The following is a 12,247-nucleotide window of genomic DNA, read 5'->3' as shown; positions in this document are numbered from 1 at the left end:
GTCAATGTATATGCATTTATCTTTTGCACTTCAGTCACTCACTGCACTTTGAGGAGACTTAGTTGACGATATCTTCTGACACCATGTTGAATGACGAGTGGACCAGAGAATGCAAGTTACCAGCTGTTTATTGTACACCAACATAAATCCATCTGCATGCACATCCAAGACTTAGTACCACCCCATCCCCCACATGTTGCCTTAACTACAGTGGCTATCTAAGGTACAAACAACAGAACATGTCATGTTCCACATATGGGCCACTTACCTAACTGACTGAATAGCATGAAAGCACTTTTTTTTTTTTTTTTTTAGCTATTTCACCATTTTTTTTTTATTTTAGTCCCATTTTACAGTGATTCTGGCTTTTAAAAACAAGCAACAAAGTTCACTAAAAGTGACAAAAATCAGTCCATCCTACCTGACCCTCAGAGGTGAGGCTCAGGACTAAAAAGCAAGATCCAAGTCAAAACATAATTAGAGACTCAGACTTCTACTTGAACCAACTAGTATCAACTAGTATCAGACAATCTAGGTAAATACATTGGTTATTTAAGTACTAGGTCTTCTGTTCAGAGGAATAAGGCGGGCTTCTTTTGGTTTCAAGTTATTTGTACTGGACGGATGAACTCTTTCCTCAAACATGCCTTTTTCACATCCAGAACTCATTTTAACTTACAGCAGACATGCTTGCCTTTATATACATATGTAGTCAACAGGGGTTCCCCATAGGGAAAGGCCTCGGATATCCATGCTTGACTGTTTTAAATAAATTATAGGACTCCTATCTCATCCTAATTACCACAGCATTCTTCAGTGATAATTATTTATCTCTCTGTTCTGCGCTGCCACCTGTATGCACGTATGCTCTGTGCTTCCCAGTGCCTCTGGCTGTACTTCCTTTCATGCTTACCTGGGACTGTGTTGCTTTCATGTTTATCTGCCATTAATAAATGTATTATATTTTTTTGTAATCTCTGTTTCCTCAGGTAAGGCTAAAAAAGCATCTTTAGACCAGCCCACCTACCCAGTTAAACAGTAAACTACATAAATAAATGCAATTTGTGTTTACTTGTAAATAGAAACTATATAATGTGAACATCTTGCTGGAAAATGTACAGTATGTCATACAAAAAAATTAGAAAATTATATAGTGCAACTACGCTGCAATGATATGTTGTAATATAACAAATGTACTACTAAGCCATTTTCTAGCAATAGCATGGTCTCCCTGCTTACACTGGTAACTTCTGTATTGTAATTTACTTCTTCTTCTTCTTTCGGCTTTCTTACTACAAAGCTCTAATTCTACAGAAATTCTAACCAACAAAATAAACTAAGCCAGCTCAGGATTATGGCACATGTAGAAAGTATGCGTGTGTTTGAAGGGAGCTGGGGAAGCATTACTTTATAAAAAAATCAAATGACAGCTATCTTTGTGTCTTACCTTCTAGGAGATCCATCTTCATGCGGCTGAATAATAACCACCTTCACTGTCAATGAGGTTCTTAACAAATCAATCATCTGTTCGTGTGTTAAGGTTGCCACAGCCACTTTACAGATTTCAACAAGACGGCTCCCTTGCCTAAGGCCAGACTTCCATGCAAAGCCAAAAGGTTCCACATCGGCTACTATTCCTTCAAAATTAACATGAAATCCGAGTTGGCCAAGTCCATTCCTCCTTAGGGTCATTTCAGTTGTTTCACAACCTCTAGTCACAATCTAAATGAATCATATGAGATAATGCAGGTATTACTGCTGTACAATCACTTTTGTTCTCACTTCATTAAAGATCACTTTTCAGTACAATGAACAATCTTACTCTGCATTTAAAAGCTGTTTATACAAAAAGTTCCATGTTACTTAAAATGACACTCAAATCACTTTTCACTGACAATTATTTGAAGATCTCCCATAAAGTACTTCAAAGACTTCAAAATGTAGAAACCTTCAGGGCTGCAGACATTCTATATCAAATTCCCATTCATTTTAGAGAGGTAGATTTTATATACTGACAATGCAGCAGTTGTGCTGCCTGCCATCAGTCAGCTGAGATAAAGATAAACCGGGTTAATTAACTACTCAAAGACCTGCTGCAGGGCAAACTGTCTTGAGTTACGGTAAGATGTTAGGCACCTGCAAACAGATAAATATGACCCTAGTGGAACACAGGGCTCTGGAAGATACTGATGACTAACCAGTATGTTTTGTTGTTAATACCTTATAAAATGCAGAAGGAAAGCCACTAGATATTCCTTTTTCAAAGTATTCAGAACAGTAAGCGCTCTGCTTATGTCCAAAATGACAATGTGCATACCAGCCCAATAGTACTACTGCTACTAATAACATTTCATTGTTTGATGTTTCCACTATGTTCCCTTACTTAAGAGCAATTCTAGCTACAGATCTAGTGCAATTCCTTGGTGACATTTGTCTAACAATAATGTCATACAGCTGGCCAACTGTATTATGATTTGCTAAATCAAAGTTTCTCCTTTATTAGGTGGTTCCCTTATAAGGTGCTAGATGCCACCATTAAACATTTTATTGGGGGGGTGTTTAAAGCTCAGCATTTATAAGAAGTTAAAATTTAACTCAACAACAATGATAAAAAACAGAACTCTGTTCACAATTACACAAATATTTTGTGCAACTACTTAATCAAAAATAAACTAATGAACGTAGCTCAGACTTCTTAAGTAAAATGTATCAGATTAAAGGGATCCAAGTCTCTACTGCTCATCTTCTTACTGCATTCTGCTGCCTGCATAGACCCTACTAAGCTTATGGCTCTTTTCCCCAGGAGACAAGAAGCAATACTTTAATGGAATACAGGAAACAAAACTGAAGAGGGGAAAGTAAAGAAGAACAGTACAGCAACTCTACGAGTCTTCATCAATAGGTGCTACAAGATATAGCTGAACTACCACAAAAACAGGCAGATGAAAAAATACATCTGTGACTTACCACACACTATGCTAAGAGTACAGTAATCACTACTGCATCAGAATTCATAAACAATGACAACTGACTGCACATGTACATCAGTAAAACCAGCCAGACTCCCTGAGCTCTGGACATCACTTAGTGCACCGGCATCCTCCTCATGCCACAGAAGTCAGACCAACACTGGAAGAAAGGGGTGAGCAGCACACACACTACCTGTGGCAAGTTAGTATCAGTAAGTGTGACTGTGGGGTGTACTAACAAAGGGGTCACAGGATTATCATCATGGATTTTAAAGTAACACCTTTACTGCAAGAATGGGTGTATTATGCAGGGGCCCTGGAGAAATAAGCATGGCTGTCCCTTTTTAAGTTGTCCTGATCTACTTTTTCTTCATTTTTGTGTTTTGGCTGGAAGTCCCTAATGCAGCAAGGATTCCTGGACTCCAAATGTCTACTGGTATGGTAATCATCATAAGGCTCACTGTTGCACTAGAATTCACAAATAATGAAAAGAGTGCTAAAGTAGTAATTTCACCAGCAACAGGGTTAGGGTAAAGGAGCTACAAGGCCGTGGAGAATACCACTAGTGAAATCTGCACTGTGCCTAGAGACTGCAACCAATATGTGATGCTTGGAAAAGGTGCATCCAGATAGCTTGTTAACAAATGTCCTGGGCAGAAACATTCCTGAAATAAGAATCAGAAGTAGATGTTGCCGTAGCTGAAGCAGCAGTCACTTTATGATTTGGAAATTTATTGCAACGCTTATAACAAAACTAAATTGTAGTTTGTCAGCTATTCAGCTAAGGCCTACTTACATACTGCAATCCTCAATTTGCCATGTTTGAAGTGGAGAAGCAGTTGGTCAGACTTTCTCCAGTCTTCGTTTCTTTAAAAGCAGTACATTAACTATCTGTGCATATTCAAGGAATGTAAAATTATTTCCCCTTTGTGTTTTTCTTTCCCGTGTGTGTTTTTCTTTCTGATTTCCCCACCTAAGCATCCTGTTATTCCATTTTTCCTGTTTCAGGATAACAGCCCTTTAGTGACCACAGTTGGGCATTTGGACACATTAATTTACATCAGGGGTCCCTCCCTCTCCAACTAACTCCACCTAATGTAAGTTGCAACTTCTGCAATTGTTTCCTGGGGGGGATGCATGTATACTGCTCACACGGACAGTCTCTTCCGTTGATGTGCACAGTAGTCATCATCAGACCAACAGCACTCCATATGCTGGTACTCAACACTGCTGGCAAGGTTAGCTCTGAAAGAGGTAAGCACTCCCCCACCCCCCCCACCCCAAGTGGGTGAGCTAGCAGCAGCTGCTCACTCCCAACCTACCATCTCTCATCTCCAGTGGCTGAGCCATTAATCAAACTTGGGTGAGCTGGATCATAGTCAAGTCTTCATTTCTCTATGCCATGGAGCCAGACTTCTTTCTAATTTGCTTTGAGGCCTAAAGAGATGAAGTTATATGGACTTGTTAGGATCAAGCTGGATATTACTTTGACATAAAAGAAAGTTCACCTGTAAGTATAGGCAATCAGTTAGCAGACCATTTCAAGCCTAGTCAAAAACCTCTATTGAAAAATTCCCTCTAGACTCGAGGAGGGCAAGACAAGGTAGACCGGGAGAGACTTTTAAGCTGTCTATCCAATTATCTAGGTATACCTTGAAGGCAGCAAGGCTGATGCTCTGCTTGATATATAATGAAAGTTTGTTCCAGGGGCAAGGGATATGTTGAGATATGAATCTATCATGACAACATATCTTATTTATCTGCTGATGAAGGTTTAGTTCCTTTACCCAAGTATCTGATGTACCATTAGTTCTGTAAAGGAAAAAATACCAAATTGGGTTGGAATTTTCATAGCATGAAAGGTTAGACACAGCTCTCCATATAGGTGCCTGTAAGAGACTGAGTACAGAGAAAGGGCCGTCAGTCTCTCCTGATAACCAAGATTTTTGAGTCTTTTTTAGTTATCGGTCTCTCAAGTTGTATGATATGTTCACATAAATACATGCCAAAAGGTACACTATACCCAGTGATAGGCCTGATAACATGAGTAAAGGGGAATTAAAACTTTTTTCCTCTAGAGGAGATGCCTTTGGAAATTAGGGGCCAGATAAAATGTTTTCCTAATTTCTGTGGAGACATGATGGTCAAATAAGGAATTATCAACAAGAGTACCCAGATCCCTTAGCGTCTGATTGGAGAGGTGAATCTCCTACAAGGTAAGTTAAACTTTTTATCAAAATGAACTATGCTACATTTTTTTTTTTTTACTTTTAATTTCAAACCACTGTCCTTGCAAACTGTTAACGTGATCTAAGCTGTGCTGAAATAATTACGAGTCAGCTGATGACCAAATAAAACAATTTACAATCATCTGCAAACTTAGTTAACCATAAGCCATAAGTGCTGGCCTGCAGGTCTGAGAAATTTATGTCAAATAAGAAAGGGCTCAAAGCTAAGCCTGGTGGTACACTACTGGTAACTTTCCTGCTTTCTGAAGTGGCACCTTCTACACTAACCACATGGGTTCTTATCAGACAGTTAGCTATCCACCACACAATACAAGTATTTGCATTCAGATTTTTTCAAGTCTATCAATAATACCTGCAGTGAGAATAGTGTTACAGGCATTGACCAGGTCTAGATATGCTGTATGGGTTTGTGCTCAATGATAGTCTGTGCTGTTGAAGGACTATATAAGGTACAGATTTCAGAAAAGCCTAAAATGTATTAATTTTGGGATTTCCAAGACGGTTGCACACTGATCAACACAGGTTGACTGGAGCTCTCCCAGTGTGAAAACTAAGACATTGTTAAAAAAGCTAGTAAAATATATTAAGCAAGGTATAGTTGCTGGCTAGTAACCACACAGATGCAGGCAAAGAATAATTTTGGAGAAAGTGAGAGAAAAATCAAACTGAGCAGGGCAAGAAAATGCCCTGGCTGGGAAGAATTTTGCAGCTGTTCAGCAAAAAGCAGTTCAACTTTCAGCTATGGTAGAGCAGATGGCTTGCAATAATTTAAAGGGAAAATAAAGCATATGTTTATAATAAGTGAAACCCTACAGGAATATAAAGTCAAATTACAAATAGCTGGAAAAAATGGAAGAAGCTTTAAGCATGAGCAGACATAACTTCAGAAATGAGAGGCTGACATGAAGAAATACTGTTTGAACACAAGGCGTCTTACAAAGAGCTGTTTCAAAAATGAGTAGAGTTAGAAGGCAGATCACACAGAAAAACAGAGATTCATTTGTTTGTTTTACTGTAGAAATTTGAAGATGCAGACTGAATTAATTTTATGTAAGTACAAACAAGCAATTGGACTGGTGAGCTAGAGCAGGATTTGTTAATTGCAAGAGCACATTGTGTGTACACTTCAAATCTAATCATGTGAAATCATCCAATACCTATGTTATTAAAGATGCAATCATATTAGCAAAAGGAGATGCTCCTAACAAAACTGGGGCAGAAGAGAAAAACTATTAAAAATTGGGGACAGAAGTGCGTTTGTAAAAGAAAATTATTGTTCATGGTACACCACGCAGAAGAGAAGCAAGTTTATCCTGTCAATCAGGGCATGTCGAAAAGCATCTGTGAGAAACTTTTGGATACAGATATAAGGAGGAAATATAAAAATTTAGCCAACAAAGAGTAAGCATGCAAGTTGAAGGGGAATCCCATTATTGTGACAATAATAAAGTTTATACAGTGGCTTTGCCAGTGAAACATTTTCCACTGTTCCATGACTGTCTAAAGTTAAATGCTTTAGTGACACAAAAATGTCCATGAGCTCTTCAGAATAACAAACAGTACCTTGGACATGAACCAGAGACTGGTTTGGGGAGACTGAGATGATTAGAAAAGACCATTAACAATGTGAAATTAGTGAATAAATGGTAGAACTGTAAACCACTGACTCCATTATATACGTGAAAATGGTTCTGGAAGAGAGAGAAAGACTGGAAGTGTGTTGACCATGTTAAAACAAAAGGTGAAACGTAAATAAAAGCCCTCCTTGTGTCACTAATGTCTGGAAAGACACTGAAAAGACTGAAGTAAGCTGAAAGTAAAACAGTTTCTGTTCTTATTATTTGTATAAAACTTTATGACAAATTGCATGTTATATTGTAAAGCAGTTCTGTACAGTGTGTAGTCAGAGGTACTTTAAATATCAGGTGGGAGAGTTTTATCAGTGACTCCTGTATATGCTAAATATATTAAAGACACTGCCTGTCTTTATTTGTAATGTATCCAGGCTTTAAATGTAACAATGTAAAAAAGGCTGGAAATCAGCAAGTTAAAGTTAATACTGTGTAATGTTAGCTGCTAAGGGGAAATATAAAACTGTATTGATTGTATTATATGTAGAATTAAATTCCTTGTTTTTATAGAAGTCAACAGTACTTTTTGCAAACATGCTTGAAAAATAAGACAAAATTATGCAACACACTGAAAAATGGTAGTTCTTCCTTGCATTTACAAAGTTAATAGTTTTTTTTTTCTGTCAGAAAAAAATACTTTTACTTGGAGATAAGGAGCTCACAGCTGCAAGCATTTAATCATGAGTGGTCTGATCAGTGTGTTCCAAGTGAAATCTGGAGGGCCACGGTGGTGCAGCGGTTAGCGTTGTTGCCTCACAGCAAGAGGTTTTCGGCTGGAGTGCTTTCTGTGTGGAGTGTGCATGTCCTCCCTGTGGTCACGTGGGCTTCCTCTGGGTGCTCCGGTTTCCTCCCACATCCCAAAGTCATGCTGTAGGTGGATTGGGTACTCTAAATTGGCCCTAGGTGTGAGTGAGTGCATGTGTGTGCCTTCCGTAGAAGGTTGAGCGCCGGGCTGGCAACTCAACACTGTAAAACTCTACTGCCAATCATGAGCAGACAGGTGATCCACTGTGGCGACACTTAACCTGGAAAAGCCGAAAGAAGAAGAAGAAGAAGAAGATTTTCTTCTACTTGCAAAGTTATTAGCAACTTTTTTTCCATTTGCAACTGCTTTTGGTTAGAGATAAAATTTGCAGGTGCAACCAATTAATCAAGAGAGGTTTGAACAATGCATTGGCAAGCAGTTCAGTGAAAAACAAATGAAGTTTGAAAATGAGGAAAGGGAGTAAGTTATACAAGTAGTTGCCTTCTAAGCAGCTTTACAACTTTAATGCACTTAATACAACAGTGCACAATTTGGTTTGGTTAAAAGTAACTACAGTACTTTTCTTACTGCTAAAAGTTACTGAAGCATATAATCTGTTTTTCACATATGGCAGGGGCCAGACAGATATAAGAACAGCAAATAGTGTAAGTGGAAAAGTACAGCTGTGTAAGTCAATTTACTATAACAATACATATTTCAATAGATCACTGTTGCAGTTGCCCAAGATATACGAGTTACATCCTGCCAAGGATATGACAATCAGCCAACATCCAAAGCTTTAATAACATCTTCCATGTGGCCTAACCATTGAACAGCTCAAGGAGAAAGACAAAATCAGTGTACGGCCGCCAATCTGCAGAGAAGCCCTGTCTTTTAGATATATGCCAATATCTAGATTACCAGAGCTTAGAAAGAAAGGGAAGAAGACAAAAGATCAGAATCCAGATGAAGAAGGGTCAGAGTCCAGGAGCTCCTACAGAACAGTCCTAGCAAAATCTGCTCTGGACTTGGAAAAAAATCTAACTTGTAATGTTATCTGATTTTCAACTTCAAGTCTATCCTTTTCCAAAAAGCCACAGAAAATGAGAAGCTCTGGTAGAACGGGTCCTGACACTGCCAGGAAGTGCCTTGTTATGGTTAGAGTAACAGAAAACAATAGCACAAGTCAGCAATTTGGAAATTGCTTTGACACTGACTGCCCCTTTTTCTTACCTTCAAAGGAAATAAACAGTTGATCCAAACTCCTGAAAGTTTTACACCTGACAATATAGTATCCGAGTTACCTGTGGACTTCCAGGATATGTAAAATTCTCTCTACCTTATTTGTTGGATATGGAAACAATGACTGATGATGATTTTTTTTTTTTTTTTTTTTTTTTTTTTAACTGGGTAGCTCACAAGACACAGTTCCTTTTCAGAGGTGGCCAGGCAACAATGTTCATAGGTTCATATGTGATTCTTAGGCTGACTCTAAGGGGCCTTTTAAGCCTAGATATGCTTCCTAAAGGTGAGAATCAAGTGCTGTACATTTTGTCTGCAAGGCAAACACCTTACCTATTATTCCAATTCCCTGGTTAAGTGACATGTTCAAGATCACACAATAGGCAAATGAGGGCCGTGGGAATCAAACACCGTTACCATAGGAACTACAGCTCACAACCTTAACCCTCTGTGCAAGCTAAGCAGACAAGGAGATGAAAAACTTGATTCAAAGTGAACCCTGAAAACACTTCAAGCATAAATGAAGGATTTAGTCTAATAGATACCCAAAATTCAGAAAAATAAGATAAAGTTGACTCACCTTAAGAGCTTGTAACTCGGATACTCTTCCTGCAAACGTCAGAGTAATAGTAAAGTACAGCTCTGTAAGAACTTACCATAATAGTAGATGTCCTACCACTCACTGTTGCAATATTTCTGACATATGGGTTGTCACCACTGATGTCCGGTCGGGATACCAAAGCTTTATCCTCCCTAGGTCGTGCGCCCGGCATACAACATAAGCTTGTATGCACTGCGGGTATAAAGACGGACCTGCAAGTGTGGACAGTTAGACTACCTGCAAGCCAGCAGCCTGAAGACTACGGAGACAGGAGACAGATCCGCTAGGGAGAGGTTTTGCTCAAACTGGAAAGAAAACTCTTCGATCCCATTTAAGACAGCAAAGGAGAGAGCAATGGGGGAGAGACAACTGAAGATGAAGGATGAGATGCAATACTACAACAGTGATCAGTAGGATATCTATTGTTATGGTTAAGTTCTTACACAACTGTACTATGTCCTGACTGACATCACTGTTGCAGTATTCCTGACATGTATGTGATTCCCAGAGATGGAGAAAGGAATGGTGGTTGGCTATTGAGAAGAAGAGTTGTCCAGCAGATTTTTGACTTTTGAAATTGGAGTCAGCTGCTCTACTACAAAACACTGACATTTAGATTTTATCCGCTTTTAGTGACAGAATCTCCATTAGTAGTTTACTATCATTGATCCCTGGGAATTGTGTGGCATTAAGTAGAACCTGCCAATAAGCTTCTCTGTATCCCAATAGGACAACCAATTTCCTCCCTTGTTGTTGGCCACCTTTTCAAAAATACAAATGACAAACATACTAGCATGACTATAAAGTGAAATGTTACTGCCCTTCCTCTTGTTGGCATAAGTAGGTTAAGTGTCCTTCAGATCTAATGATACTAAAAGCCTGTGGGAGGATGAACGGTAGGAAGAGTCTTAAGAGAACACTTTGAAAGATTACACCTTCAGGTAAGTGTTCAGGTTAGACAGGTCTAGGGTGCATCTCTGATGCCCTCCTTTGCATGAGACTAGAAAAATCATGTAATAAAGCCTTTTTCCCATGAATTATTTTGGGACTGCTTAATGGTACCCTGATTCAATGTCTTTAGCAATGGGATTCAGATGGCATAATTGATTTTGAGGAGGTAGTGGCATGTCTCTCAGAGGGGGAATACTTTCCCAGGACATGGCATACACATCCCTGATGATGATGATGAAGAGGACCCACTTGTCTGTGTTAATGGCTTCCCCCTGGCCAGGGAGTGTTACAGCCTTTCAGAAAGAGGGGTAATGGGGCCGAGGGGACAGGGGAAGGGAAGCTGCAGGGGTAGTGACACATTTTTGCCTCCAAAGTGTGGGCAGTTCCTGTGGTATCTAGGAACCTAGAGAGTAGGTTCCGTCTGCAGTCTTTCATGGTCTTACCTTGGTCTTGGAAGATTTTAAACAGACTGGTTGCCCGAGTGCCAAACAGTAAGTCTTTGTCCAAAGGCAAATCTAGACTTTTTTTTAATTTAGAATCCTCAGGTATAGGTTTACCACGTAGCCCTGCATGTCTGTGGATAACAAACCCAATAGCTGCTGACCTAGAAGAAGCATACACAGCATCATAACTGCACTTAATCACGTGTCTGGCAATCTGAGTGGCCTGCAAAAGTCAGCTCTGCATTTGATGCTTAGAGTCTGCTACAGGAGGATCCAAGATAACTTTATTTAGTGAGTTAAGAACAGAGATCAAATACTTTTGCAGGGTTGACCAACTCCAAGAGGGTGTAACACCTCTTCTGAACACCAGAGATCTGCACAGATTGCCAGTAAAAAGTGTTTCACCATGTTCTGTATGTACAGTGTCCCCAAAAAAGATTCTTCAACTTTGTTGGAAGAAATCTGCCCTGGAGAATGCAACTGAGAGGAACAGCCTAGAGAACAGTCAAGGAGGGAGGTTTCAAAGACATTATAGCTTTGAACAACCCGTGTGAGGTCCATTCACTCACTCTCTAGCTGCTGAGGGGGAAGCCACATGCTTAGTCTTGTTTTTTCTTTTTAGGCATGGCATATACCTGGATGAGAATAGGAGCTTTGGAACCATGTCTGACCTCTATTAGAAAGCCTGGGATTTTTTCCCTAACTAAAATTTGGGGGACACTGTGCTGTCCTCCAGAAAAGATGAGATGTGGTTTCTCAGATGTAACAACAGTCTGCAGTACACAAAGCCCAATGCATATGAAGTGAGGTCATGCATCACACATACGACCTAGGGAAGATAAAGTTTTGGTACCCCAACCGGATGTCAGCAGTGACGATCCATATGTCAGGAATACTGCAACAGTGAATTCAGTCAGGACACCATTGCTATCCAGCTTAAGAACTTCAATTCAGTCTCAAGTGCTGGTTTACATGGAAAATGTCTGTGTCTCTCTAGAACAAAACTGAGATACCAAGAAGGAGATACCAGTTTTATAGGTGGACAGGTATACAGAATCCTTTCAAAAACATTCTTCAAAAGAAACCTTGACGAGTGGATGGGAAACAGAAAATTTACCCCAGGGATCACTTCAATGGCTCTGCTGGACAGAAGCACAGGGAACTAATCTAAGGGGCGGTGAAAGCCAACACATTCTGGCTAGGCTTATAAACGCCCTCGGGCAGATAGCCTAGTACTTACCTATGAACTGACTTGAGGCTGGGTATTAAGGGGGATCTGTGGGTACACCAGCAGAGATGGTCAAGAGGTAAATCTTGACAGAGGAGTACGAAAGGCCATGGGAAACAACTCACACAAATATTGAAGACCCAGAGGCATCTGGACCTTAAAAAGGGTCCTGGATCTTACTTTGGAAT

The 12,247-nt window shown here is 39.7% G+C and overlaps 1 protein-coding gene across 1 annotated transcript in view; it reads right to left on the bottom strand.

The window, feature by feature from the left end:
- Positions 1-12,247, bottom strand: part of SIPA1L2 (signal induced proliferation associated 1 like 2) — a 2,064,602-nt gene that overhangs the window by 898,727 nt on the left and 1,153,628 nt on the right. The window contains exon 10 of the mRNA XM_044087172.1: positions 1,448-1,722. Coding sequence (XP_043943107.1) covers positions 1,448-1,722 — 275 coding nt within the window. The remainder of the gene's footprint in view (positions 1-1,447; positions 1,723-12,247) is intronic.

Source organism: Protopterus annectens, chromosome 1.part1, assembly GCF_019279795.1.
Source record: "Protopterus annectens isolate FY-2018-M chromosome 1.part1, PAN1.0, whole genome shotgun sequence".
In the NCBI taxonomy this organism is placed as follows: domain Eukaryota; kingdom Metazoa; phylum Chordata; order Ceratodontiformes; family Protopteridae; genus Protopterus; species Protopterus annectens.
This window is presented reverse-complemented; position numbering and strand designations above follow the sequence as displayed.